Below are 27,983 nucleotides of genomic sequence, written 5' to 3' on the forward strand. Positions count from 1 at the left end.
GTTAGCGGAGCGCGTCGTGACCCGGGTGGCTGCGGAGACCCCTGGCCCGGGTCACGGAGTGGGGCTGCCAGCTCTGAGCTCCCCGCTTGCACAGACAGCCACGTTGGGCACTTGCCATGTTCACCATTTATTTGCCTTCTCTCCCTTCCCCGCTCCCTGGAGGTGGCTCCCACCTCCCGTTCGCCCTCCCGTCCGTCGGACCCCCAGAACAGCTCTGCGAAGGCGCAATTAAGAGATCACTCGCTGTCCCCGGGCCCCCTGCGAGCAGAGGGCGAGCGCCGTGCGCTTGGCAGCCCGGGGCCGGCCTCGAGGATGTGCCTCGCTGGCAGCAGGCCCCTGCTTGCTGCTGGCAGCCGGGCCGGGCTCCTGGCCGCCTTCCCGGCTGGCGGCGGGGCTGCCTCCGGGGCCGCGTGGGTCGGCATCCGGGGGGCGAGCTGGGTGGGTTGCCCGTGCGCGAGGCTGGGCTGCGGCAGCCACCACGATGCGCGCATGAGGAGGGAGCAGAGGGTTGTGTTCGGACCCCCGGGGGGCTGCAGGAGGGCAGGCAGTACGCTTGTTTCATCGTGTGCCCCCCCCGAGGCTCTGCGTAACATGGAGGCACTTGTTGTGCAGGGGTGCTTTGGGAACAGAAAATGAGAGACCTGTGCTGCCGGCTGTGCCGTAGGTTGGCAGAATGCGATCGTACAAACTGTTGAAAATGTAGGTTATTTTCTCCTCATCAGCGCGGATTTCAATGTTTTATCCAGTGACCGTCCCACCCGATGTGATGTGGGGGGGTAGTGGGGTCAGGGGAGGAGTCTGGAATTTCTGTAGTGCCTCTTGCTCCAGCGTCCATTCCGGCAATACCTCTCACATATTCTGATTTTACTTCCCGTCAGTGTAAATCTGGAGCAGCTCCTCTGAAGGCGGTGGAGCTGCTGTGGGCTCCTGTGTCGCCGCTGCGATCGGCGTCGGGCTCGCTGGGAAGGCAGGCGGCAGCCGCGACCTGCCCTGCGCAGCTTTTTGCGCTTCAGAATCCCCCGTCGTCAGTGCTGCAGCCTCCTTTGTATGTCTGAAAGAGGAAAGTCCCCGTCGCTCACCGTGTCGGTTTTTGATCGTTTTCTTCAGTCTGTCAGGCTTGGTTGCAAAGCTCCGCTCGTTGACACCTGGCTCTTCAGCTGATCAATAGAGTCTCCTGGGGTTTGGATGCCAAAATAGTTACGTTAAAAAACAAATCAATAGAGTGCAATTAATTTGCTGTATTTTATTACTGGCAGTGATGGGAGCTCCGAGCGCTGTTATCCCCGTGCTGGGAGCAGCTCGGCGTGGGGAGGAAGGTGTGAGCCCAAGGGGGGCTGCGGGGGGAGCCGAGACCTCGGCACAGTTTGTGTCTCGGGAAGGATTCCCGAATCAGGGATGCGTTCCTGAGCCAGGGATGGCATCTGTTCACTTGATCGCTGTGACGGGTTTGCCATCGTGTGTTTAGCTACCCTCTGAGCCCAGGCAGATGTTGGGTGTCCGCAGCAGACGGCGTGTTGCGTACCTGCTCTCAGGGCTTTTATCAGCTCGCCCGTCACTTCACGCGCTGCTTGTGGTGCTGCGGGACACCGCGAGCAGGTGGCACTGCTCTCCCTTCTCCACGTTAGCCATGGCTTTCCCGACACCTGCTGCATATCTCATGGAGGGTGCTGCTGCCCACCTGTAGCATCAAGGCGAGTCCCGCTGACCTGTGCTGGTGGCTGCCCTTGGGACCTGGAGTAGGGGTGGCTGGGGCGGGTGGTAGGCAGCAATTTAATGATGCAAAACCCATTTGGCCCTGGGCAGCGTCCTGCTGGATGAGGGGCCAACCTGTGGAAATGAGTAGTTTGTCTGTGAACTGGATTCACCGAACGTGACCCCCCTGCCCTCCTCCCCCGCTGGTGTAACTGAGGCCTGTTAACGCCAGGCGGGGACTTGAATCGCCGGCACAGCGTTAGCGCTTGCTGCGTGGCTGCGGGGAGTCGTGTTCCTGGCTGCGGCCACCGCACGGCTGGCACTGAGTGCCACGGAGGCTCGGGAGCATGAGCAGCCACGCGGCGCTCTGGGTGTCGTAGAAGACGCTTCGATTGCATGCTGTCAGGAGCCTCCCAGCTGGCATTCCAGAGGAAGTTGTTCCCATGTGAGGATGGGCAGGCAGAAATTGCGAGCAAAGAGGCCTTGGATAACTTACAGGGGCGGGCAGGGATCGCCCCGTGCCTGGTTTGCTCTGGGTACTCCCGTTCCCCACCGTGGGGGGACTGGGGCGCTTACCCGTGCGCCCAGCACCTCGCACGGTGGGACGCTGCCCGGGCTGCGGACTCGGGTGCCGTGTCAATATTAACGTTTCTTCCGCGCTGTCGAGAAATTCTCTTGCCGCGCACTTTCAGCTTTTCTCTGTTTACATAAACGTGCTTTGTTTTTGACAGCATTCAGAAAGCTTCATGAATTTATGATGTGCTCCAGATTCGAGCGCACTTTCTTTTTTTCCTTTATTTTTTTATTTTTTTTAAACACTTTCTTCCCAAATTTTGGTGATGAAATGGCGAGAGAGATGCATATTTCAGCGGGCTATTGAGAGGCAATGTAAACACCATCTTTCATAGAAGATCAGTTTGTTCAACTTTGAAAGCAGCCCAGCCTCCCCACTTGATCAATTTGACTGCCATAGGAGATGATTTTAAAAGTGGCGATTACGTCCTATCTGGTCTCCTGCAACTTCAGGCGAGGAGAGAAAAATGAAGAGTAGCGTTTGATTTGAACTGTTTTTTTTTTTCTTTTCCTTATTTTATTTTTTTTATTTTTTTGTGTTAGGGCTAAGCAAGGGGGTACCCCAAGAAGGGGGTAGAACTGGGCAGGAATCAGTGCTGCTTGTCTTGCCGTGCCACCGTCAAGCAGCCCTGGAGAGCTGCTGTGCCCTGGGCATGTTTTTATCTTCCTGGCATGATGCGCCCTGGGACCCCAGCATGGGGAGAGCGTGGCTGCCCACCTGCCCTGGGAGCTCTGGGGGAAACGGCCTGGGGAGCAAAAGCATTTTTGCAAGGGAGGGGGAAAATACCATCCTCATTACCCAAGAAATAAAATCCTTCTGGAGACTGGAAGTGCAGATAGCTTCGGTCTTTTTCTTTTTTTTTGATTTTCGTTCTTTTTCTGTTTTGTTTCGTTTGTATGGGAGCATCTCAAAAACAGATGGCAAAGCAGAGATTTATATTCTGTTAAGTGCAGAGGGCTGGTGCACAGGACCTTATCTGCTTGTGGGCCCTGCAATAAACCTGCCAGCAGGTGATTTAAATCCGGTTTCTCTGATTGGGAGAGCAGTGTGAGGAGCAAGGTTTATGTTATTTATGAATTTTATGAGCAATGTTAGATTTTTAAGATGCAGGAATGATCAGGGCATGGCTCTGTAGCACCAGAGACTTTGATTCGTCTCGTAAAGGATCTTCCCCGAGTCAGAAGAATGAACCATTTTACATTATTTAGCAGTCGGGCTGCTGAAGCCAGCTGTTCACATGAGTGACAGACACAACTATTTTATCTCTCAGTTTAGGAGCTGTTGTCAATTAGCCACAGCTTTTGCTTAGCAGTGAGACCTTTGCTGTGGTGGGGAAGGGATGCTGCTTAATGGATGCTGCAGCTCTTGGAGCAAACGTTGCTGCTGCAGCACGGAATGGATAAAACTTGCACCCCAAAATGACAAAGTCCATGTACCCTAAAAGGGAACCCTTGAGCTGGTTTCTATGCAACGAGCAGTAATTAGAAACTCAGCAGAGAGTCAGTAGCTGCTGACTGGCTTTGGCTGATTATTATTATTATTATTTTGGTTCAAAAAGGAGCAAGTCTGACAGAAGTTTTGGAAGGATCTGGTCTGGCCATGTGCATGGGGCATGTTGAGGCCAATGGGAGGCAGCAGCCGTCAGCCCCCGGTGCCTCTGTCCCCCAGTGCCACAGGACCATGGCAGCCTGAAATGTCCCGCGTGGTTCTCAAGGGCACTTTGAGAGCTGGGGGCAGATGGCCATTAAACACAAGAAGCGTGGTTGTCTTCCATGGGGTGGAAAAAGGGCCAAATGCACACCCGCACAACGAAACGGGCTTTTCATCATCGAAAGAGAGGATGGTAAAAGCTCTCCAGCAGCAGCAGCAGAGAGCTCCGTCAGGGCAAGCTCGAAGGCTGGCGTGCCTCAGCCGTCCCCACATCACGGGAGCGAGAGCTGCAAGCACTGGCGGATAACCCGCTCCTCCCGTCTCCGGTCGGGTACAGGCAGTTCCTGCGCGGCTGGTGCTCGGTGCTGCAGGCAGCAGGGCTTCTGCTGCTTCCTTGGCAGAGCGCTTCGCAGCCCATTAGGCCTCTCCTGTCTTCCGCCTACACTTCTTCTCTGCCTGTTCCGTCGCTCGTCGGGTGACCCGAATCCACAACTTTCCATCCTCATCGCCTGTCCGAACCCCCAAGTCAGGCAAATCTGCGAAATGGGGACAAATGGTTAAACGGGTGGGAAACGGAGGAGAAGCTGAGGCTGGGATGTAAATACATTTACAGTTGGAGGTTATTTGGAGAATAAAGGGCAGGGACTTGAAATGCACGTGGAGATGAGCTCTGAAGACGCAAAGAAGGCAGCTACAGTCACACTGTCTAATTCATCTTGCACAAAGACATTCTCCTCCAAGGTGTTTGGAAATAATGGAGTAGCTTAGTTACTAACATTATTAAATCCTCATCTCTGACAGATATGAGAATTAATATACAGAGTTTTCCTCTTTTTTTTTTTTAATGCAGCTGTTACTCATTTCCTGTCTTTTGCTTAGGAGTAGCCCACTGAAAGTTATTAGCATGAGTATTGGCAAAAAAAAAAAAAAAAAGGTTCATCATCATTTAAAAAAAAAAAAGAAAATGCAAGTAAAACAGACAACAACATGAATTTTATGGTTAACCATTCTTCAGTTTTCCATCTGTAGATCTCAAAGGGGTGTGGGGAAGAGAGCTGGCGCTGTGGAGGCTGTGGCCTGTGCTCTCCTGTCCTGTGTGTGAGGGGCCAGCACCGTGCCCAAAGCCCTGTGGGCCCGGGGAGCAGGGTGGTGGGTGGCTGTGCTTGGCCACGGGCTCTGGGGCTATGTTGAAAACAGCCAGTTGTGTCAGCAGTCAGGGCGGGGATGGACAGGACTGAATTAATGCTTGTTTCTTTGGCCAAGTTTGATCTGGACCAGCCCCATTAAAATAGTTGTAGGAAGCATTAGGCAGAAATGGAGAGATGGAGTTGATGTTTGCTGCTGGAAGCAAAGGCTCTGTCCCTGGCCTGACGGAGCCGGGCAGCCTGAGGGGATGGGGGACGTCTTTCCAGGGCCTATGCGGCGGAGCCGTTCTTCAGATGCACCCTTTTGAAACCCAGGTGTCCCCCTCTCACACCTTATTCCATGGCAGAACCATCCACATCTGCAACACCACTGGTGTTGTAATAAGGTCACTGATGTCCACTGCCAGCCCTTGGCACGTCACTTTTGACAAGTATCGGCTCCTTCGGCCCGAACTGCGGCCTTGAGCCTTCTGTCTTGCCGCGGTCGCTGCCAGCCCTCCTGTGGCTTCGGCCTAAGGCTCTTCAGCAGCTGCTGCTGTGTTGTGGCTCTTGGGGTGCTCCCGATGTGGGGCAGGACCGACGCTGTGTGGAGCTGTGTGGCTGGGAGCTGGAGCTGCCCCGGCTCTCGTTGGTGTCCACCAAAACGCCTGGTTAGGTACCTGGGTCTGGGGCTGCGCATCAGGCCCCGGTCTGTGGGGCTTCGTCGTCTGAGTTATCCCCAGGACGTGGTTATCTCCCTGAGTGGCAGCCTCCTATTGAAAGCGATCTCTTTCAGCAGGGCACTCGCATTTATTTACTGCACAGCTTCTCCCATTAGTATAATCATTACTCCTTGGACTGCGTTTGAATTTAGAGCATCCCACTGTGGTACTTAAAGAATTAATTACAGCGATGAAAGAATTCCTCTAAAGACTTCTATGAATTGGTCTGGTTGAAGTGTTTTAGCTTTGCTTCAGTTGGTGCAGCCCTTGTCAGAGGATTGTGAGAAAATGCATGGGTCAGTGATTTAGATTAGGCAAATTACGTTAGAAAAATTGATTTGATTTAGAAAGTGAGGTTTCAGATCACAGGGAATTGCCTGCTTCTTCCTCTGCTGTCTGCTTCCCCCTGAAGATGAGCAGAGGCAAATAATTTAGGGTTAAAGTAAGGGACTATTGTGAAAGGTGTGTGTGAGAGAGGGACAGAGGGGGGTTGGCACGTATCCTTAGCTAAATGATTATTGACCCATGTGTCGCTGTCTGGAGGCGCGGACGGATGGGGCACTTGTGGCAGCACTGACAGGTGGTTCGAGTGGCTTGATGCAGAATCAGGTCCTTGGTTTTAGCTGCATGGTTTGGGTTTGTTTTTTTCAGAAATGGTTTTTCTGTATGGCACGGCATCAGCGTCAGTGCGGATCTTGGAGTGTGTTGCTGCTGCTGCCAGCCTTGCCTCACTCCGTGCTTAGTCATTCCTGGGGCTGGGAGCTTGCTTTCATTGGGGTTTTGTGTCCTTGGACCAAACTGAGCATTTCCTCTTCTGTCCCTTGTCCTAGAGGCGGTGCAGTCCCTTGGCTGCAGTGGGACGGTGCCCAGCAGCGGGCACGTGGGGCAGGGCCTGCTCAGGGACGTTCCTAAAGCAGCACCTGTCGGTGAGCAGTGCCCTTCCCTGCACAACGAGGGTTTCTTCCCAGCCCTTCCCCTGCCCACCTGTGCCTCACCCATGAGACCGAGGGGCTGCGAGTGCAGCAGCTGCCGGCCGGAGCCCCGCAGCGCTCGTGGCCGTTCCTGAGTTGCTCACCACGGGGAATTAGGGTTAGGGCTGTAGGGCTGAAGCTTGGCACCAAGCATTTCGCTTTTCCCTTGGTAAAACTTCTCTTTTAAAAATATTTAGGTGAACAGCGTGCGTTTACCAATGAATTTTACTTCCTTATTGCCTGGCAAGAACCCCTTAAATTCCAGCTTTTCTACAGCCACATTGGCAAGCTCGTTCTGGGCCTGGCTGGCACTGATGGCGTTCCCCCCGGTTGCACCGCCACCCGTGGCACGAAAACCCCGCTGTGGCTGCGGCGTCCCTGGGCCCTTCCCTTGTGCTGTCATGGGGCTCTTGTAGTGCCTGCGAGGCCACTGCGCCCTGTGCTGCCCCGGGGGTCTCTGCCCTGCCCCAGCGAGCGCAAGGAGAGAAACGATGCTGGGAGGGAGCTCCCTGCCAGCAGCTGAATTCAGCCCTGCGAAAAAGGAGTTGCGAAAGTAGCAATCCATCTGTCCACTTAGTGGGAGAAACCTAAGATCGTTTCACAGTAATCAGCTCCCTGGTGTTTAAAAAAACAAAAATACCGCAGTTTTTTTTCTTTAATGTAGATAACTGGCAAAATGTGAAGCATATTAATGTGCTCAGAGTCTGTGCATCTTTGCTTTTTTTTTTTAAGTTCATTTTGACAAATAGAAACTGTATCAAATTGAAAAATAATATAAGACAAATAGATTGCCTTTTGCTTTTTGGGTAGCCTGTATCTGCCATAAAATTTCAGGGATTTTCTTTCCTTCAACTCTCTAGTTAATTACCAGCAGAGTTATCGGCAAGTGGGTGTTTCTTGTTGCCGCAGGTACTGTCGGGTGGTGAACATTGTCATCTTCACGTCCCTCACGGTAATGCATTCTCAAGGTGATGCATTATGCAGGTGCATTCCCGTGCTGTAGCTGCTTGGCTATATCAGTGTTTCCATTAAAACACACAATATTCAGGGATTTTAATTTGGTTGTAAAAACTTGCTCCAGGCACTACCTCAGATGAGAAAGTCCAGGAGTGGTGTGTATCTTTTTCTTTGTAATCTCATTTTATTTTTTTTATTGCATTTCCCATTTTTCCTTTCCCCTAAACTGTGAGGACATAGACGAAACAGGCTGCAAAGGCGCTGCTTGCTTCTCGCTTATGCGAATTGACAGGCAGCGAGTCAGAGAGATTCACGAGGATTTCTGCCTCCACGTGGCGAGACGGTCGCTTGCATTACAGCAGAGTTTACAGGTGGCGGGGCTTGAATGTGGCCAGCACGAAGGTGTCCTGCAGGAGCCCTCACTGCGAGGAGTCATCAGGGAGGGGTGTTCAGGGTGGGCATTTCTGCACCAGTGGCATGTCACCGCTGTCCGTGGGTGGATGCACTGCTGTCCCCAGCTGGGGGTGACACTGGGGCTTGGCTTTGGCTGGTGTTTGGGACGGTGATGAGACATGGTGGGGCTTTGCTCTGGGGCTGGGGTCGCTGAATTGCAGCAGATGCTTTGCTGCTGCACAACGATTTGTAATTAAAACGCAACTTGCTGTCCTGATTAGATTAAGCAGTCAAATTCATTTATGATATTTTCCCCCTGCCCTGCATTGTGTAATTAGCAACATATGATGCTTACACTAGCTCGGTTAAAAGTTATAATGATTAATCTGTGCATCGAAGCCTCCCTGTGGATCGGCTGGTTCAGTGCAGCGGGGCTGAGGCTGGGTGAAGCGCCCGCGCCAGCCCCGTGCCAGCGGAGGCACCGAAGTGGCCGTTCCCGGCGTCTGCAGGGCAGCAGCACCCACGTGCCGCCAGTCGCTGAATGTGGTGCTGGTGTGGGTCTTCCTCCCCTGCGATGGGTCCCAAAGCGTCCAGCTGACCGTGTGCATGGAAGTGCCAAAAGGATGAGTGTTCAGGCGGTCCTTGTTGGTGCCTTGGGAACCAAGGCATGGCTCTGAAGTGTTCTGGCCAAATCCTGAATGTTTCACCCGAGTTAATCTTCCATTAATGTGAGTTTTGCCTGAAAAAGGCTTTCTGAGTTGGACTGGGGCTCTAACTAGTGAGGAACCTCACTTAAGAAAGCCAAAACCAACAAGAAAACTACCGTAAGCTAATTATAATGAATTATATTTTTCTTTCCAGTGTAGTCATAATATTGTCTTTCTTTCCACCTTCTGCTGAGCTGTGAAAATGCTCTGCAAAATGATATTTTTGAGTTGATGGAGAAGTACACCCCTGTCAACAATATTTTTCTATTGTTCATCAGAGACAGGCTTCATAACAGAAGAGATCCGTGTTTGAAAAGTACATCAGCTGCAAACAGGTTTATTCCAAGTCTTCTCCAGCAGCAGGGCAGGGCTGGGAGGCGATGCTCCAGCTGGAGGTGACCACGGAGCGGGGCTCCTGGTCTTTCAGCGGAGTGGCCGGGGCCGGCTGGAATAACGTATTGCTGCTTTCACAAAAGGTGGATCTTATATTAAAGGTTCTGGTAGAGAAAGGTCTGGAGGTGTTGAAATATTTATATATTGCTTAAGTTACTGCACGAGGTTCTGTCTCGTTCCCTAGAATGCTGTGGGGGTCATGGACACGAAAGCGAGCTGAAAATGAGCTTCTACCTTTCTCGGTCCGTGTACGCGCCCGTGTGCGCCGACGTTAAATTGGCAGGGTGGTAATGTTTCCCTTCTCCAACCATCAATTTCAATTGAATTTCATAAGCCATTAAAGTTCTGTGCTGCTCCCTTTGCTGTTCCAGTTACGTGAGCTCCAGCCATTTAGCTGCAGGTCCTGGGGCATGATTGCTCCGTGGAGCAGCAAAAGTAAATTGGTTCCTGATGTAGAATCTTTTATATATATATATTTTTAATATCTCTGACTCACTGTGAGCAACGATGTTGGGCTGATGATGTGAATCTTCAAGCTTGGCTGTTCCTGGTCCAGTTTTGGTTCACCCCTGACAGAACCTTTTTTAAAAGCCTCTATGCTCAGCTTGAGTGGCAGCATCTTGTATGTGGAAGAAGAGGATTTCTTTTGTTGCTCATATATTTATCTTCAGAATCATGGTGGAAAGATTTGACTGGGTTTTGTTTTTTTCCCTGTGGGTTTGAAATGTTTGAGAATGATTCTTACTTGGATCAAAGGAGATCTCCTGGCAGTCCTCTGACTTTGTTTCAGTACTGGCAGTGTGACAAATAATGAAAAAGCAATCATTTCCCCTTTCTCCCACTTTTATTCTCGGGATAAATGAATGGCTAAGATCTGTGTGCTCAAAAATAATTGCTCATGGCTCTTAGGGAAAAAAAAATCCATAACACTTATCCTTTAAATAGTTGATCTGATCTTTTCTGTTGGTTTGTATTTCGCGCTGGCGAGCGTCTTTGCTGCCACTTGGAGGCTGAACCTGACGAAATTTGTAATGGAGGTTGAGCAGGTTGTGTCCGTGGGAAGGGGAGCGGGATAAATGGTTTTCCTCTTTTAGCAAGCAGCTCCCCTGTGGGAGCTCAGCAGCAGGGACGCAGCAGGGTCACACTGCCACGGTCCGCCGGCAGAACTGTTTTGCACAGCACGGAGCTAAGGAATTTGCCAAAACGTAGAGTGAATGGAAATAAACCAAAACTCATTTTGATTTGCCATGTGGTGAAAGCAGTTCAAGCATCTTCTAAAACTGGCGAAAGCAGCTGCTGAAACCTCCTCCAGCTGCTGTGGGGGTTGGTGGGTGGATGGATGGAGGTGTGCTGGTGCTTTGCCAGGGTTTCTGTCATTCCTTTCTTTTGTCACCTTTAAGGCTGTGGATGTGAGGACCTGCTGCACCTGACATCTCTGCTCTCCTTGCAGCGAGTGCTGCTGTGTACCGCCTGCACGGGGTCATCACGGGGGCCTGAGCTGGCTCCCCGTCCCAAGCAGCACACGATCCCCAACCCGCTGCCGTTCCCAGAGAAGCAGGCAGAAAGGAATAACTTGGGCCTGCAATTCTTGGCTGGGGATAACTTCCAGTCTTTTTTTTTTTTTTTAAATATATTTTATTTAATGCTTTTGCTACTAATGGGTGCTCTCAGCCTCTGTTCCTGCTTCATAAATGCTGCTCTCTGGGAATCCTTACGAATGGTTATGGAAATGCATTTAAATGCTCAGAGATCTTTACAGTTTTTTCTTTATGGGGTTGTTCCTTCAGAAAGGATAAATGTGCCCCGAGTCCACAGCTGCCTTGGACAAGTGCCTTCCATGAACTGGGTGGCGGGGCTCTGGGCATTTTTGCAGCAGAGGGGGTAAGTGGGGGCAGCAGTAATGCTGCGAGAAAGCCCAGCTCTGCCCTGATATCTCGAGGAAGCACCGTTTTTGGTCTGTTTGTTCAGCGGTGCTTTCCCCTCCGTACTCCAGATGGGGCCTTTGGATGCCGGTGATGGGGACTGATAGAGCATCTGACTTCCCTCCTGCCCTCCTCCTCCAACCAGCCGTCACAACCATCAATTATGCAAGCCAATGGCTCTGTTAAATCAACAGGGCTGCTAATTGAGTGCTAAAGCAGCGTGCATGCTCATGCCACGTTGGTCTCTCAGGCGTTCTTCATGGCAGGGGCTTTGCATCTGCACAGGTGCAGAGAAACTTTAAGCTGTGCCTGTGCTGGGAGCGAGGATAAGGGTCGCCTGGTGTGTTTTCCCATCGTGGCTGTTGACTGCAGCCATACGTTCCCATGTCTGGAGATGTCTGAGCCGTTCCTGGTGGTCCTGGGGGAGTTTGGATGAGTTGTGGTTTCTCCAGAGACAGAAACTCGCCATCCAGTGGACGTCCGCTCCTGCAAGCCAGGGCAATTAATTCTGCTCCGGGCGTTGAGCCAGTGATGGTAGGAAGCAATGATGAATAGCCAGGCTGTCGCTTCTCCTCCGAGAGAGCATTTTGGGAGGTCAGGAGCTGCTGTGGTGGAAGTGTGGGCAGCTCACCTCTGTTGGTGGGGCGTGGAGCTGGCAAAGGTGCTGCTTCCATAGAGCGTCCTCTGATGAGAGCACGTGAAGCGGTTTGGTTTTAAGTGTCTCATTAAGAGCTGGCCCTCCACCAAGTTTGTTCTGCTCTTACCATGTTGTGAGACCCCGCGGTGCTGCCTCCGTGCTCTCGGGGCAGTGTCTGTGGTGTTTTCTTTGTTTTTTTGGGAAGCCTTGTCTGGTGCTTGCTGTGGGGTCGCTGGTGGGAACCCCTTGGCAGCCAGTGGTGTCCGGAGGTTGTCACCCCATGGTGGCCTCTCAGGTCCTCCAAAATGAGCTGGTCCTTAAGAGGACACGAGGATCTCTGTTGGTCATGGGCAGTTTTAATTGGGGAAAATGGATTGAGCATCAGCTTATCCTCTTATCCCAGGTGGTGGTCGCCTCAGGCTAGCAGTGAGGGGCAGGGCCTCTGTCGTCTCTTGCCTTTCAGCTGCCACCTTTTGCTGTCAGGAAACGCAACACCCTTCCCGTGGTGCTGGGGGGGACCTTTAGGGTGTAGTTGCCCAGGCTGTCAAGGTGGTTGCGAATGACTTCAAGTATATAATGCTTCAGGACCAAGAGTGGCCAGGGTCTCCTGCAAATGGCTGCGAAAGTAGAACAAGTGCTTGTCTTTAAAGGACAAGGTGGGATATGGCTTATTTTTGCTCCTAATTAGAGGGAGATGAGAGTGGTCTAATTCCCACACTCTTAAGAGCAACATTCAGCCAAAATAATGGACAGGGAAGATGAGAAGAGACTGCTGCAAGCCAAAAGCAGCAAACCCATGAAGCAGAGCTAGAGACAGCTTTAAAGCTATGAACATAATTGCCCGAGGAGTCTGCCAAGGAACCAGATGCTGTAAATGAAAGAATAACTTCCATGGCTTGGCATCTGCCTGTGCTCCGGGGGGAGGAGGAGCGGGAGGACGGCACGCGGGGCTGGGAAGGGCTGCTCCAGCCACAGGATAGGTCCCTTCAGAAGTGTTCAGTCCAGCCCGGTGTTTTTGCATTTGGACAAGGGACAAGTGAACCTGCTGGGGAGCAGGGAGATGACGGTCCATGCGTCTGGCTCTCGGGCTGTCTGTCCCCTGTCCGCCTGCTGGGTGTCAGCGTTAGGTGGTGGCTCAGCTGCTGGGGGCGTCTGGGTGCTGCCCCAGCTGGAGCGGGCTGTGGTAATCCAGGAAGATGTGGCTGGGCCAAATTCTGAACCTTCTGGGACCTGTTCCTGCACAGAACCCCACAGAGCGGTCTGTTCTTCATGCATGGACAAGCTCGGTTGATTTTTAAGGTCGGTGGCTGCACGTGACTTGTCTGAGGTCAGATCGCGCTTGGCAGCGCTCTTGTTTTGAAAACCAAACTGGAAAGTTCCTGTTATTTTTCTCCCCAATTTATTTTTACTATTCCTGTTAAAATAATTGCAGTTGTAGCAAAGGTAAACAGCTGGGTTTGACATAATCGGTACATAAGCAATATCCATTATTTACATGGTATAAAACCTCCACAACAAAACCTATTCCTCAGGCCGCATCCTACGCAAAAAGAACAAGAAAAGCCTGTATGGGAAGGGGAGCAGAAAATCAGCCGGGGTCCTTCTTTTGTGTTTAGCACATGTGCATCACGGCGTCAGCGTTGGGAGCAGTCTCCTTTCTGCTCGTGCTTGAACCAGACGCCCCAGCAGAAGGCGGTAATCGCGCACGTGGCGCCCCCGGGGAGCGCAGCGTGCCTCTCGCAGCTGGGGAAGTCGAGGCAGGGAGCAGGCATTAGAGGTAACAGGAGACGTTCACACAATTGCAGGCAAGAGAAAGATGGTTTTTGTTTTGGTTTGTTTTTTTCCTACCAGGGAGAGCTTTGTTTGTGGGCTAGGCTTTTCTGTTTTGTGTTGGCTATTCTAACAGCCTGTTATTTTCTATTCTTGCTTGGCTGTAACCCGTGGAGAAGGGGTTCAGCGTGCTCCCTGGGCACATGGGGATGCAACGGAGGCAGGAGTGGGGCTGGGGGTGCCCCCAGGAGCCTGGTGGGAGGCAGCAGGGATGGACAGGGACGAATTCAGCCCCTGGCTCCACGCACATGTGCAGCCTGCTGTGTGTCCAGTCCGCTTTGTGAGGAGTTGTGGATGTTTTGCCTCGAAATAACAGCGTGTTTTTGCAAGGGGGGCAGGGGGAGGCCTCTGCATTGCCACAGCTCGGGGACACGGTCGTGTGCAAGTCAAAGAGCCAGATCATGTTGAGTGCTGAATGACTCTGCTTATTAATATAATAAAACAGAGGAACACGTGGTCATGACAGTCTCTGCAGTGAAAATCCGGGGGGTTATTTTAACCCAAGCAGCATTAAATTTTTCCGTCTCCTGAAAATTGCACCCCGGAGGTATGGGCTGAGGGCAGGAGGGTAGGAACATTTAACAAGGGCTCCATTTAACAGGAGTTGTTATGCATATTGTGGTCTCCAGAACATTGCTTTGCTGTCCGAGTTTTTTATGTCATGCTCATCACTGTAGTTCAGTTCCTCAAACGGGATAGGGAGCAAAAGTCATGCTCTCCTTTTTCCTTTTTCTCCCCTCCTTTCTTTTCTTCCTTCCTTAGTTTCTACTGTAGCACTGATACTTTTTCTTGAGATGTAATATATTAGAACATGGTGTCATCTGCTGCTTTGGAAGCAGGGAAGTGTACGTGTACATGTAGATGTGTATATATATGTATATTTTACATACGTACGGACTATAGAGATGTACATCTCTAGCCTGGGGCTGCAGCACTCTTCTCCCGCAGCCCCGATGCGAGAGCTTTGGTCGCTGTGCGCACAGCCCGGGTCCCCTGGTGCTGGAGAAGACCTGATGCTGGGCTGCTCCGTGCTTCCGTGCTCTGCAGTGGTTGTGAGCATCTGTCCATGTGCTTGGCCAGCCTCTGGTGAAAAATACCTCTATTTCCAGGTGCTGGCTCTGCGTTGGGGCAGCTTTCTCCTCTCATTGTGGAGAGGCTTCGATACATCATGTGAGATAACTTTTTCTCCCTTGATGGGGAGGTTCTTCAAGGCTGTCATCGACTCCTCTCTTTCAACGTGTTTTATCTGGGGGAGGCAGGCAGTCAGTTTTTTCTACACAGTTTAATTTTGCCTCTGCTTAATGCAGAGGTGGTTCCAAATTGTCCTTGTTTCCCCCTCTGAGGATGATCTTATTTTACTTCGTACTCTCTTTACCGTCCTGGCTGTGGTCTCTCCATCTCCTTAGAAGCTTGCCCATTAGATGGGCACTTCTTTAATTTCCCCAAATCAGCACCTGTCAGATCAATAGATGAGCAATCTGGAGTCCTCGGTTGCATTGTGATGGGCAGCTGAAAGCCCCTTTAAGTGACCCTGAAACGAAGTCTGAATTATTATTGATGTTTTTTTTCTTTTCAGTGTGGGTTTCTGATAACACTGGGCATATCTCAGTGGTGAAGATGGTGCTGGATACTGTCAAGAAATCTGAGGAGGCCAAGAGAGAGGGATTTCCAAAGCAGAAACAAGTTGTTCTTCATTCTTAGTTTTTCATGACAATGTAACATATTCATGAAAATTGCCTCAATTTAACTTCAGGGGAGAAGAGAGGCTTCAGGACTGGTGTACCTGGAAGGCTGTGTCCTGGTTAATCAGTTTGCTGTACTTTAGGTTTTCACCTAGAGTTTTTTTTTTTTTTTTTGGTACTTTCTCTCAGTATCTTTTCACACCTCGTTCTGTTTAAAAAGTGCTTTGCAATCTGCAGGAAGAAGATGATAGGCACCCCTATCCCTGTTCTTCAGGCAGAGAAGCGCAGTGGCTGTGGTCCCTGCCAGAGCTGGAGGTCTGCGGCTCCATCCTGCTCACCTCGTGTGCCTGCACTAGGCACCGTGAATTGCCCTCGGCGTGACCGGTTCAATAATCGAGGGGCTGAATATCTCCACCCCTCTGGGCATTGGTCTTCCCCTTCAGCGCTCTCCTTCCTCTTCATTTCTCCGTTGTTCATCTGCCTGTGTCCCAGTGGGATTTCAGAAGTCCTCGCTCGGCTTTGCAGGGTTGAACTGCCAAGTTCTGCTGGGGTCATCGTGGTACACGAAGCACCAGGAGCCTGCTGGTGCTGCTGGTCTTAAGGCTGCCTGTGCAAGCCCTGTGCAGCCACCAAGCAAATCCGTGCTGTCGCTGCTCTCTTTCCAGGATGGCCTCTGAAGAACACGGTCCTTGCTTTCTGCTTAGGAAAGGACTTTGAGGAGTTTTGTTGTGCAGCTTGTGCTGTGTCTCTGGGGCACAAGCTGAAACTTCTGTTTCCGTGTCTACTATATCTTCCTCCAAATTTGGGGGGGAAAAAAAGGAAAAAAGAATAATATACCTTCAGATTTTCATAGCTCCCTCTGTACAAGTGTGGCCTTGTTGGGGTGATCATTATGCTGACAGGCGCAGATCCTGCGGTGTGCTTAAGCAGAGGCACAAAAGTTTTCGGGATATGGGTTGTAGATTTTAAGGTCTTGCAGCCCAAAGGCGTTTCTTGTCTTTGCAAATGTTTCTGACGCTGTATAAATGCCGTCTTTGAGGTTTACGGGCAGCTAGCATTATCTCATGCTTTCATTTAAAGCAAAATCAGAGTGCCCATTTTGTATCTCTAAGAGAACTACAAAAGCCCTCTTCGCAGCTTTGCACACAAATGGAGATTGACGGGCACTAGCTTATGATCTCACCGCTCTGACAGTGCTTGACACGGAGGGATTTTCAGTCAGTGGCTACGAGGCATCACTCGCATGTGGGCACAGGGCATTGCAGCCCTTAAATATGGTGGGTTTCATTTGTCACAGCTGTCAGTGGCTCGGATCTATCTCTGGTGCTGTTAATCCATGCCGAGTGGAGGTCCCAGCGATGTTTTCTGGCGCGGGGAGAAGTTTGCTCTCTGCTCAAGCCATCAACAGATGGTTTGCAACAGAAACAGAGACAAGGATGTTACTGATCGCAAATGGCCACGGGTGTGCCCAAACTCTCTGCTTGTGGGTGCAGGCTGCTTTTCAGGTCTTTTTTTGGGGACACTGAGGATTTACGGTGAAGCCACCGGGATGCCAGTGGGGAAAGCGAAGCATCACCCTGCTCCACGAGCACTGCCTGCTTCCTGTGCCGGTGTGGAGAGCTGGGAGTTAAATTCCTATAAACCTCTTAGAAAAAGGCAGAGCACTTAGTATTTATTTTGCATGCAGTTATTCCTCCTGCTTCTCCTTGTCAGTAGTTTGATCGCTGTCGAAATCCCTCTCCTCCCTGGGCGTAGGCAGCAGAGCGAGGACGGCGTGCACGGGCCCTATCGCTAAGCAACGCCGCCAGAGTGCCGGGCACCGCGGGCTCTGCCGTCGCCTCACATCCATTTTGCCTCAGCACTTCGATCTCACGGGCCCGTCGATGCCATCGATTAGGGGAGATTGCAATGATCGTAAAGTTAAGCAGAAAATGGCGCGGCCTGTTGCCGGTGGGAGGCTGGCGGCACAGGAATGCCGTTCGCAGGGAATTGATGCTCGTGGCTATTGATTGGCAAGCGCTTCGCATCGCATCGAACATCAGTCTAGTTAGTTCATAAATTTATGGATGTCATTCTGCGTTTGGCACAAACTTTCCTGCTTTCTGTGTCGTTTTGTCTTGAGTCTGAAATGGCAATGTGATCTGTTAGGAACAAAATGGAGATAGGGGAATAAAATACTAGCTTTATCATTTGCATTTACTCTACATCTCAAAGGGCAGTGTGTAGCATACCTCTGCTTTCTAATTTTACTTTCTTTACGTGGTTTGAAGCCCACAGAGACTAGTTAACTGTGGATGTAGTGATATTGGTACAATATTTGTACAATATTGGTATTTGGAGACGGTTGCCAGATAACTTTCATTTTCCATGCACAAGCGCCTAGTAAACACACAACATTCATTTAATACTTGGGGGACAATTTCAAGTCTTTCAAATATACGCTGGGTAATTGAAAACAAATGTTAGCTTCTCTTCAGTAGTGCTTCACAGTAGTCACAGCACGGTGTGACCGAGTTTTCACTTCAGTATTCTTCTGAGACGTGAAGTGTGTGGCTCCTCAGGCCTGAGCTGACATGGAGAGCGGGGGTCGCCCTCCGTGAGGCACGACTGGCGCTGGGAGGAGGGTTTGTGGCCTCCCAGATTTAGGGTCTGCAGCTGGGTGAAGGCTGGGGTGTCCTGCCGCTGTGTCCCCGCTGTCCAGGCCCCCCCGATGCTGCCTTGGGGCTTGTCACAGGCCGGGGACAGTGTGGGCTGGCTCTGCAAGCGAGGACCCATCTTGGGGTCGCTGCCTGGCACTTGCCCTGAGCAGGCCGCACAGGCACGTGGCTGTGGTGGGGAAGGGGCCGTCAGGCTCCTCTCTGAGGCCACCACGCTCTTCTCTGAGGCGTGGCGGTTTTGCTTTTAGCAGAAGATGCCACATCTGAAGAATGGGACCTAATGAAGAGAATTTGAAGTGCATTTATGCTTTGAAAAGGGAGTCTAAATATAGTGCCGTGGAGTTCAATATCCATCTCTCCAATGCGTTCAGATCAAATGTACCCTTTCTGAGATTTTTTTTTTAGTTTTTTTTTTTCTTCTCTCCGTCAGCCCACCAGTCTCTCCTGGGAATTTAAAGTTCCAGCTGAACTCCTGGACTGGTGAATCGTGTCCGGTCTCAGCTCGGCAGGGCAGGGTGAAGCGTTGTGGCTTTTGTGCAACAGGTATCATAGGAGAATGGCCGTTCTCCTATGCTGTATAAAAATGGAAATTCATCCTTAAGCATCCATATTTGTTTGTTAAACAGTTTGCAAACTGTCTGTACCTGAGACTGAGAGTCCATCTGCCCACCTGAAAGAGCCCAATTTTCCTTTTGCTGATCCAGGGCTGGGGGTATAAATGTGGTCATCAAAACAGCAGCAGAGGTGCCCAGGCTCATTTCTGTTTGAATCCATCCACTAGAGACTTCTTTTTCAGCATTTGCTAGGCTCCTGAATTGTCCTCTTATCATAAAAAGGGAAATAAACCCTTTTGTTTGCCCTGCGCAGCCGTTCTCCACGGATCTATGGCAATATTGGAAAATTCTCTGCCTGTCATGGTGAAGTTTGGAAACCAGCTTAACCTCTGTCTTGCCAGGCATCCTTTCGAAAGGATGTGCTGAGGATTTGTTGTTTGTTCATTAAATAAAACTAGCAGAGAAAAATCTCATTCAGATGCGTTATTTTCTGAGAGTGACATATGCTGTTGACTCACACAAATATGTCTCCTCTGGAGAGTCCTCGTATAAGAAATCTCTCAGCCCTTAGTCTTCAGTCATTAATGAGATTTTTTTTTTAGCAGAGCTATTAAAAACTTGGATCTCAATTCTACAAAAATGTAAAAGATGTCAAACTATACAAATACGATATTTTGTATGTTAATAACCAAGTAGGTTATAAGAAAGAAAATGAAAATATAACCCGAGGAAATGCACTGTGTTACCGGTGGCGTTTTTCCCTGGTTGCTGTATGTTACTGTCTGTGTTACCTTGGTAGCAGTTCCGATGGGTCCCTGGATAATAACATGCACACAATAATATGAAGCATGTATGGCATACAGGAGCACATGCAGCGCATGGGAGTGAAATGAGGTGCATTTCCCTCTGCCTTTCTGCATCCTGAGGCAACAAAGTCTTCACAAGTGAGTTGCTGACTTCCCGCGTCCCGTGGGCATGCGGGTGGTGCTCCTGTGCTGTTCCTGGGGGCTGCCGTGTCCTGCCTTGGGGTGCTGATGGTCACCGTCCCAGCTGCGGGAGCAGAAGCTGCATTTTCGCTTTTATTTCAGCTGATGATCAGCCGTTCTTCATGGCAAGTGGCAGCTGGACTTTACTCCCTACCTGAACTCTGTAAGTACTGTCTATGTCAAGGGAAACCCCAGCTCTGATGCTCAGATGCTTGGCTCGCAGGATGTGCAAGTCAAGGAAGGCTTGGAAATTGCAAGTTTTGTCCTGCTTCTGGTCAGTCTCTTGAAAGAGACTCTTGACTGCCGGCTCAGAGGTTTTAATGCAGTACTTTGGTGAAAAGGTAACACAGGTTTCCTCCTTAGAGCACCATGCGGTGCAAGGCCCCTCGGAGGGATGGGGCGAGGGCTTGCTGGATGGGATTTCTCTCAGTGGTTAGGGGGATTAGTCTAAATGAAGCCCAAGCATTTCAAATCCTTACCCAAACCAATTTTCCTTCCATAGGAGATAGTGCCCCTCTCTGAGCAAAGGGAATTACTGCTTCAGCGAGGCAATTTAGAGCTATCTGAGCCGGTGGTGTCAGGCCCGCTCCGTGCGGGGTCAGCTTGGCGTCGCGAGGATGGTTTTGAAGGTTCCAGTCATATTTATAGCACCGGGCTAAATAGAACGGAATGTAGTTACAGCACACGAATGGTAAAGGGCAAAACCAAAGCTAAAATTCATTTCGAGTAGGTATGAAATCCCAGTTATATATTTATTTGTGCTCAGGTAGGCATGCTGCTGCATGGTGGCAGAGAAGCATCCTGAGTTTCCTCCTGGTCCTGGGGCTCCTAGATACAGCTGGGCTCTTTTGTGATGCCACTTGCAAGCACAAGAGGTAACAATTAAAGGCGGTAGGTTTCCTACTGGAAGGGTTTTCCCCATTGTGTGCCCAGCCTGCCTTGGGTGTCCTGGCTTGCAAGTGTCTCCAGTCTGCAGCCTGTATCTCTGGTCGCTGCATTGCCCAACCTAATCCTGTGGCAGCCAGTAAGAGTTTGAGTCAAAGAAAAGTGCAGGATTGTGTCTTTCTCTGGTGCAAATGTGCTAGGTAGGTTTCTGGGATCATTTACGTTCTGGGGGCTGGTTTAGGAGCTTCTGGAGTTAGCTTCATTTAAAAAATTTTGTATAAAGAATTGTTTTTTTCATTCTTGCGATGCAGAGTTTTATGGAAAGCAGATAAAATAGTAAATCTGACAGGCTTTGCTCGGGGGTATCTTCTTCCCCTGCAGCCAAACGTGGTTGAGCTGCTGTTATCTCTCGGGGTGGCTGCACAAGGATCTTCAAAAGCTTGCCTAACTCTTTGGGAGTCAAACTCTGTCCTGCGGGATGCTGATTTCCTTTTATTTGCTACAGGAAGACCCTTGCAGTGGCTTCCTGGTGCTCAAGTGCTCTGTGTCCCTGCCTCAGCCTGATTTTTTCAGCCCGATGTCTTCTTGTTGAAGTCTGCTCCCAGCGTGGGAGAAGGGGGCACGTGGCGCTGAGCAGGGGGAGAGGCGTCCGCGTGCTCTGGTTTTGGTTTGCGTTAGTTAACCCGTGGGCTTCAGCGCACCGCAGAGCTGTGGTGGATATTTAGGAAAAAGCCAGCAGTTTTCTGCGGGCTGCGCTGGATGGGAAGACTTTGGGCTTTTGCTTCCATGATGCCTTACTTTGCTGCCGTTCTGGAGCTATGAAATACTGTACGAGTGCTGACAAATTAATGACTTGGAAAACAAGTGCTGCTAAAGAAAATGCCAGGGTTTGGAGACCTGCTTGGCGGCTAGGGAGAGTCCTGTGGTTTTTGCCATTGATTACGAAAGTGCTGGAATGGCTAATTCTGTGCTTTCCTCTGCAGTACTTTATGACACATTATATACTCGGCAGAACAAATCGGGTCACTGCCTTTACTATCTGCTTGTGCAACGTGTAGCTCTTGGGACTGAAGGGCAGCATTGGAAATTTGCACAGAAATTGGAATTTAGCTGTGAGGATTCAAGACACTTATTTTGCTTGGATTATATTCCTGTTTATCAGCATCAGGAGGTATTTGAGAGACCTAAAAATTGAATTCTAGGTTTTGCATTAGAAAAAAAAAAATCTGTTAGAATGAGTTTTTCTTTGGAAGTTGGATATTGAGTATAGATCTGACTCTCCTGTGTCTGCAGAAAGAGGATAAAGGATAAACCAAGCTTATTCTTAAAAAGCACATAATAAAAAAAGAAATACTTTTTTCTTTTTTAAGAGTGTATAGGCCTGCTTTGAATCAACAACACTGATCTGGGAACTTCAAAAACTTTTCAGAACAGTTTATACTTGTTTTCTTTTTATCTCCCTGAAAACTAAAACTGAAAAAAAAAAGCCACTAATGAATACACTGAGGTAACTATTAACTATCATTTTTTGATTAGATCATCTAGTGAGGAGCTTGTGGGAGCTGGCTTGAAAAAGGATATTGTTATTACATTGGTTTATAGCAATACCAATTTTTAACCACAGAATGTGTTTTTTAGGCATTAAGTACCAGGGAGAGCAAAGAAAATGAAGATCCTGAATTATAATGCTGATGAAAATACATTTATGGGATGATCTTTCTCTGCTGGCGAGAGTAAATGCTAATTTTCTCTTGCTGTCTAAACTGAGCCGGAGTAACAGGCACACCTATGGTGACTGTTACGACCTTTGTGTAGTGCTGCTGTGCTCCCTCCTAGGGCTGGTAGCGTTCCCTGGATCAACAAACGGCTTCCCATTTACATAAACACTTCTTTACTCCTCTCTTGAATATATGATTCACTTCAGAGATGTGCAGTTGTCTAACAGAGGAATGGCTGTTGCAGTTAGTAATGTATTTTGGGATCTTCGAGATTGAAAGATGCTATCAAACTCTATGATGTCTGTTATTTTAATTTTATGTTCTGCTCTATACAGTCCCGAAGCCTAATATATCTTCTATTCTGCTGGAGGGAACGGGCTCCTTTTTGAGGTTTTACAGGCTGTTTCTGTTGTGCAGTGGAATTCAAATTAGGAATTATTCTGTTCTATTCAGAAGAGAAAACCTTATGTTAAGATGGCAAGATAGACAAGGTTCAATGGCAACAAAATTGTCAGGGAACAGATTCCATGGCAGCTAGGCACTGCTGTAAGGCCTTTGCATGCAGATAATAGCTGGGGATATCAGCCTGGGTCTTAAGGAATACAAGACCATTTAAAGTTATGTGGTGTTCCTTCTAAATAAAAAAAGTTTAGCTTTGATGCTTGTGGCTTGCTCACAGGAAGCAATCTGGTTTAGTCAAACCTTATCTTGGCTTCGCCACTGCTGCAAATTGAAATAGGGGATGGCTCCCGCTGGGTGCTCGGGGTGCTGGCGTTGGGGTGCTGCCTGTGGGGACAATGGATGTGCGCCCGACAGCGATGTGTTGGCACGGTCTGAGCTCAGAAAACCCATGTGGGACCTGGACTTGAGTAGTCCATGGACATGGAAGCAGCTGCAGCCTTATCTCACAGTTTAATTGATTATTGAAGGCTTTTCTGGCTTGTGAGCCAAGATGAGTTCTTATTAGATTTGGCCTTTAATGGCAGCGCGGTTACCTGGGGGCAGAGCTGCAATGTTACGGCTCCTGAATGTTTACTGACTCCTCCCTTCCCTCCGTAACGCTGCTCAAGGTGACTGTCAAACCCGCAGAAGGCTTTCCTAATGAAATGTAGAAACTGTGCAAATCTATCTTCTGCATGCACAAGTTTTTTTTTTTTTTCTTCCTCCTGTTCTTTTTATCTCCTAGTAATTGTTCCCCCTAGGATCGGCTGCATGATATTAAAGAATCTTTTCTTGTTGTGCAATTAGTTTCAAAACGACATATTCTGCCAGCGCATCAATCTTGCTCTGCAGAGGCAGGCGGCCATGGGCCAGGAAAGACCTTGGCACTGCTGCTGGGGGGGCTCTTTTTGCCGTTGTAGGCTTGTTTTTTTTTTTTTTTTTTTTTTCTTTAAGGCTTGCTGGTGAGGACATGTGCCCTGTGCTGGGTCTGCCTCCCCTCCATCTGCCTGGGTGCTCGCTGGCAGCTCCGTCTCTCCTCTCCCCCAGGGAGCACAAGTTCCAAAACGTGACTCTGGCTTGGACGAGGTGTAGGAGGGTGGACACTGTGTGTAAGGTTTGCTGGTCGCTTGCTCCGTTTAAAAAGAAGTAGAAAGGTCTGTGCAATTCCTTGGTGTCAAAGAACAAACGCAGGTGTATTGTACGAACCTTTCTGGGCTTCTGACTTGTCTTGATTTGGTCAGGAATCCGGCGTACATGGGCTGAACACCGAAACTGCTGAATGAATTAGATCAAATTTTCAAGGAGGTTGACAGCAAGAACGACTCAGCTTGAGTAAGGACGTTGGAGCTGTCCTCTACCATGTTGTACAGGTTTTCTGTGCCTGCAGGCTCTGCATCCTTTTTTTGGTTTTGTTGAATATATCCTACCTGTTGTGAAGCAACCTAGCCTTGTTTTAATAAATGCTACATAGCTCTGTACTGTAGTTCCACAGCAACGTTAGAAAACTGGGAAAAAAAAAAATCTTGGCTTTCTGCAAGCCTGCAGAGCTACTGAGTTGCTACGGGTTGTATTCTTGCAAGCGCCACTGCAAAATTAAAATACCAGGAAGACTGAAAAAAAACAACCCAACAGCAATACCAGCCTTCTTCTTTCTGTCTTCTTTGGCTAAGATACAGCAGCGATAACAAGAAAAGGTCTTTTTAACTGTCTTTCTGTCTCCCATTCACAAAGAAAAAAGTCAATAATGTTGCTTTTTAAAGTTTTCCCCCTATGGATGTTCTCCTGCACTGATCTAATGTTGATGTAAAGTTTTGATTGCCTTCAATGGGAAAGAATATTTATTTAATAAGTCATCCCCATCACAAAATCCCTTTGGACTTAAGAGAAAGATGTATAGAATAAAAATGAAATGTAGCAGAGGTAAACAGAAATTTAATAAGGTTCTATAGGAATTCCTGTACAAACCTGAGGAGTTTAATAGAAAATGAGAGGTTATTTTTAATCATCCTCTGGAACTCCATAGCACGGTTTTAATTAAATTATGTAGGCTGAGTAGAAAAAAAATAAGGAAAGATGACTAATTTTCTATTAACCTTTATTCAACTTTTTCATAAAATAAATTAAGTTAATGACTCATTTCTGTTTGTGTCGCCTTGGTGAAAGCTGGTATTTACAAAGCTTAAACTTTGTCGCCAGTATTTCCAGTCTGTCCTAGTCCTTCTGCCCCTCGTCTGGTTATTCTGTGCCTCTGTGTGGGCACTCAGTAGCAAGATAGACCTCTGGAAGATGTGAGGCAGTAGGGTCCTAAGCTCTGCTGAGCTTTTGATTTATTGTGCGGCCATAGAGTTTTCTACATTTTTATTTTCTGTTTTGTTTGATTCACCCTGGAGAAGGGATGGTCCCGAAAGCCAGAGACTGAGCAACAGGATGGCTGTAGGGTGCGAAACGTGGATGCACGTGGTCTTGTCTTGGCCTTTGATCCATGAGGAAGGGCTTAGAGTGGTTCTTAGAGGGATTGCAACCTGTTGCAGGTGAGCTGGTACCACTGGGTTCCCCTCTGCTGCTCCCATGCGGGGATTTAACTTGATGCAGGACCACAGCATGCAAAGGAGCCCCAGCTGGCTGAGGTCTGAGCGTGCTGGGTCATCCAGGAGGTGAATTCCACCTTGGAGAAGGTTTAATACTGGAATTGTAAGAGTGCTGACGGCTGAAAAAGTCTCTTTCTGGAAAAAAAAAAGTGATTGAGTGGAGGAAGTTTTGCAGGTGTCTCCAGGTTGCTTTGAAATTGGTGTCCAAGGGAACCAGCATGGCTCTGGCTATCAGCAGGGTGGCATGGACCCATATGGACCTGCTGACTTTTTTCTTTTTTTTTTAGTCTTGTTTGATTTGATTCACTGTGCTGCTTTAATAGCTGTAAAATGAAGTAATTAAAGAAAACTTGAGAAAGTCGTCAACCTTTTGGACACTTGTAATTTTTCGCTAGGCCGCGTCTGAGCCTGGTAATGATTGCGCTCACATGGGCCATTGGTCTCTTAAATGAAATTTCATCCTATGCTTTGAAAAATGCTTGATGTTTCCTTTAGTATGAAGGAAAGCAAGTCCATAGATACCCCCTTGAAAACGGCTTTAGTAATTAATCCCACGAGGCTCATCAATGTTGCTGGTGTCTCCATTAGTTACATGCAGAAATAAAGACAAATGGCTCTTGTTAATAGCCCCAGGAACGCATAAATCTTGCTTGTTTATGGGAGAAGGCAACACAAGGAGACATTATGTTATGAGGCTTTCTGTTCGATTTATGGCGTGCTGCCTGCCTCTGCGGTCACGGATTTATGTCAGAAACGTACAGATGGGTACAGGGACCTGAGTTTGTTCACATTAGCCCAAGGTATGCCCTGCTGCTGCTGCAACGCTCCCTGAGCCCAAGGGGTGGGAAGTGCCTCCCCTGCAGGATGGGGAGGCTGGATGGAGGCTGTGGCTTGTTCGGGGAGGCTCCCTGGGCCGGTCCTCCTTGTGCCTGAAAGGCATGTCGTCCTCAGAGCTTCAGCCTCCTCCTTTCCCTCTTCTTTGTGGCCTGTGCTCTCCTGTGTCCTCCCCCTGCCAAGTGCAGCTCGTTTAATCTTACACGGGTGGTATCTCACGGCAGCACAGAAATGCTGGTTGGAAGGGTCTTCAGGAGGTCCTCGGCTCGCAGCGGGACAGTCACCCACATGAGATTCCTCCCCTGTTCCCGACTCCTGACACCCAGCCTAAGTCTTCCAGACTGTGACTTGTGCCCATTGCCCCTGTATTACTGCGGCATCCCCTTCTTTACCGCATGCAATTCAAGCTGCTTGTGCTCCCTCCAGTCCGTGCTGAGCCATTATCACCCTCCCTCTACCTGCTGTGGCCTCCCACCCAAGTCCAGTGGGGTGAACAATACACGGTTTTCTGAAAATACCATAATTTTTCAGCTCTCACAGCTCACACGCTTCCTTGCCCTGCTCATCCTTTATTGCTCGTCTTGTGAGAGCAGTGGTCCCCCCCCGGGGCTGAGCTGTCTGATGGGTAATGGACTTTGGGTGCTCACGATGGCCATGTTCTTCATCCTACTAGAAAGCTGGGTCTTGTGAAAAAGGTGCAGATGGGTATTTTTCAAAACCAGTTTGGGTATGTGTTTTAGAAGATTTTGGCTTGATTTTTCCCCGTGACTGAGCAGTGCTTCGTGGAATCAGACCTCCTGGAAGTAAGAAATGCAGCTGGATGGGACAGTGGCTACTTGAACCATCACTGGTTCCTCCAGCAGGGCAGGAAGGACGGAGGAATTTCCTCTTGATTCTGAAGTAGAGGTACAACCACTCTGTTAACTCTGCGTAGCTTGTTTTAACAGTTGATGTAATTAATTCTGCTCTTTTAGCTCAGGCTGCTATTTTTATCAGCCCTGGACTTGCGTACTGCTGTAGTAACAGCTCTGGGGCAGACCTCCTGTTCCTCCCAGTCCCGAGTGTGAGGTACAGCTCTAATTATATTTACAGTTAATTCACAGTTCACTGAGCGGAGCTTGGGGCCAGTTTCACAAGTGCTTCGCTTTGTTATCAAACCGCTAATAAATACGGGGAGCTGTTGTGGGCAAACGCAGGCAACAAAATTCTAACAAGGGTGGAAGCTCATGTGTCATTAACTCCACGCTACAGCAACTGATGAAAGGCAAAACCCCGCCGAAGGAGTGTGCAGGATGTAGCGGAGCATCCATCACAGAAATGATACTTTACACGGTTTAATTGGTGCGTAGGCTTTCCTGCTCCCTTTTGAATCTTTAATGATTACCGAGGTATTTGGACAGAGGAGAGTAGTAGATAGGCTTGTGTTTTAAGTTATTAGACTGGGACCAGGAGATCTGCATTCAGCTTTGCGCGGTGGCCAGGCTTTCAATTTCAGAGGATGCTTCGTCTGTGCGTGTCTCAATTCTCCGGTCGTAAAGCAGAGATAATGTTTGCAGAATTAGGCTGCCATCGTAACTCCTGCCTGGCTGCCTCCGAGCCAGACGGAGGAGCGACTCCTCCAGCTGACAGCTCCGGCTGTCCTCTCTTCTCCTGCTGCCCGGCCGAGGGCTGTGCTGCCAGCTGGGCGCCTGCGGGACTGCTCGCCTCCCCGTGCTGGACGGACACCACACGGGCAGTGCTGGCAGTAACTGGGGTGGGCAGCGTGGCTGGGGGACGCCACCAACCCACCCACAGAGTTCTTTGTGGAGCGTGTGAAGCCAGCACCGCTATTGAAACTTTGCTGCCAGGCAAACCCTGTGCTGTGTTTGCCTGAAGATCCGAGCTAGCTCCGTCCCTGAAGCCTCCCTGGTGTCCCATGGGTTTCCCTGTGGTGGGACGGTGGCTTCTGGGAGGGAATATCCCAAATTCCATCCCTTCCTTTCCCGTGGTTGCATCCATGCATGGTGGTCCCCAGTTAGCACCTGATTCTATGCAACCGTTCTCAAAGCAAGCTGTAGGAAGAAGGA

The 27,983-nt window shown here is 49.4% G+C and overlaps 1 protein-coding gene across 9 annotated transcripts in view; it reads left to right on the top strand.

Annotated features, from left to right (window-relative positions):
• Positions 1–27,983, top strand: part of TMEM132B (transmembrane protein 132B) — a 254,707-nt gene that overhangs the window by 16,852 nt on the left and 209,872 nt on the right. For 2 of the 9 annotated variants that reach the window (XM_048073873.2, XM_048073877.2), the window contains exon 1: positions 19,421–19,614. The exons of 4 other annotated variants lie outside the window; for them this stretch is intronic. In XM_048073873.2, the coding sequence (XP_047929830.2) occupies positions 19,500–19,614 (115 nt within the window). In that variant the 5' untranslated portion in view covers positions 19,421–19,499. 3 more of the 9 variants (XM_048073875.2, XM_048073876.2, XM_048073879.2) reach the window with 3 other exon arrangements.

This window comes from Anser cygnoides, chromosome 17, assembly GCF_040182565.1.
Source record: "Anser cygnoides isolate HZ-2024a breed goose chromosome 17, Taihu_goose_T2T_genome, whole genome shotgun sequence".
Taxonomy (NCBI): Eukaryota; Metazoa; Chordata; class Aves; order Anseriformes; family Anatidae; genus Anser; species Anser cygnoides.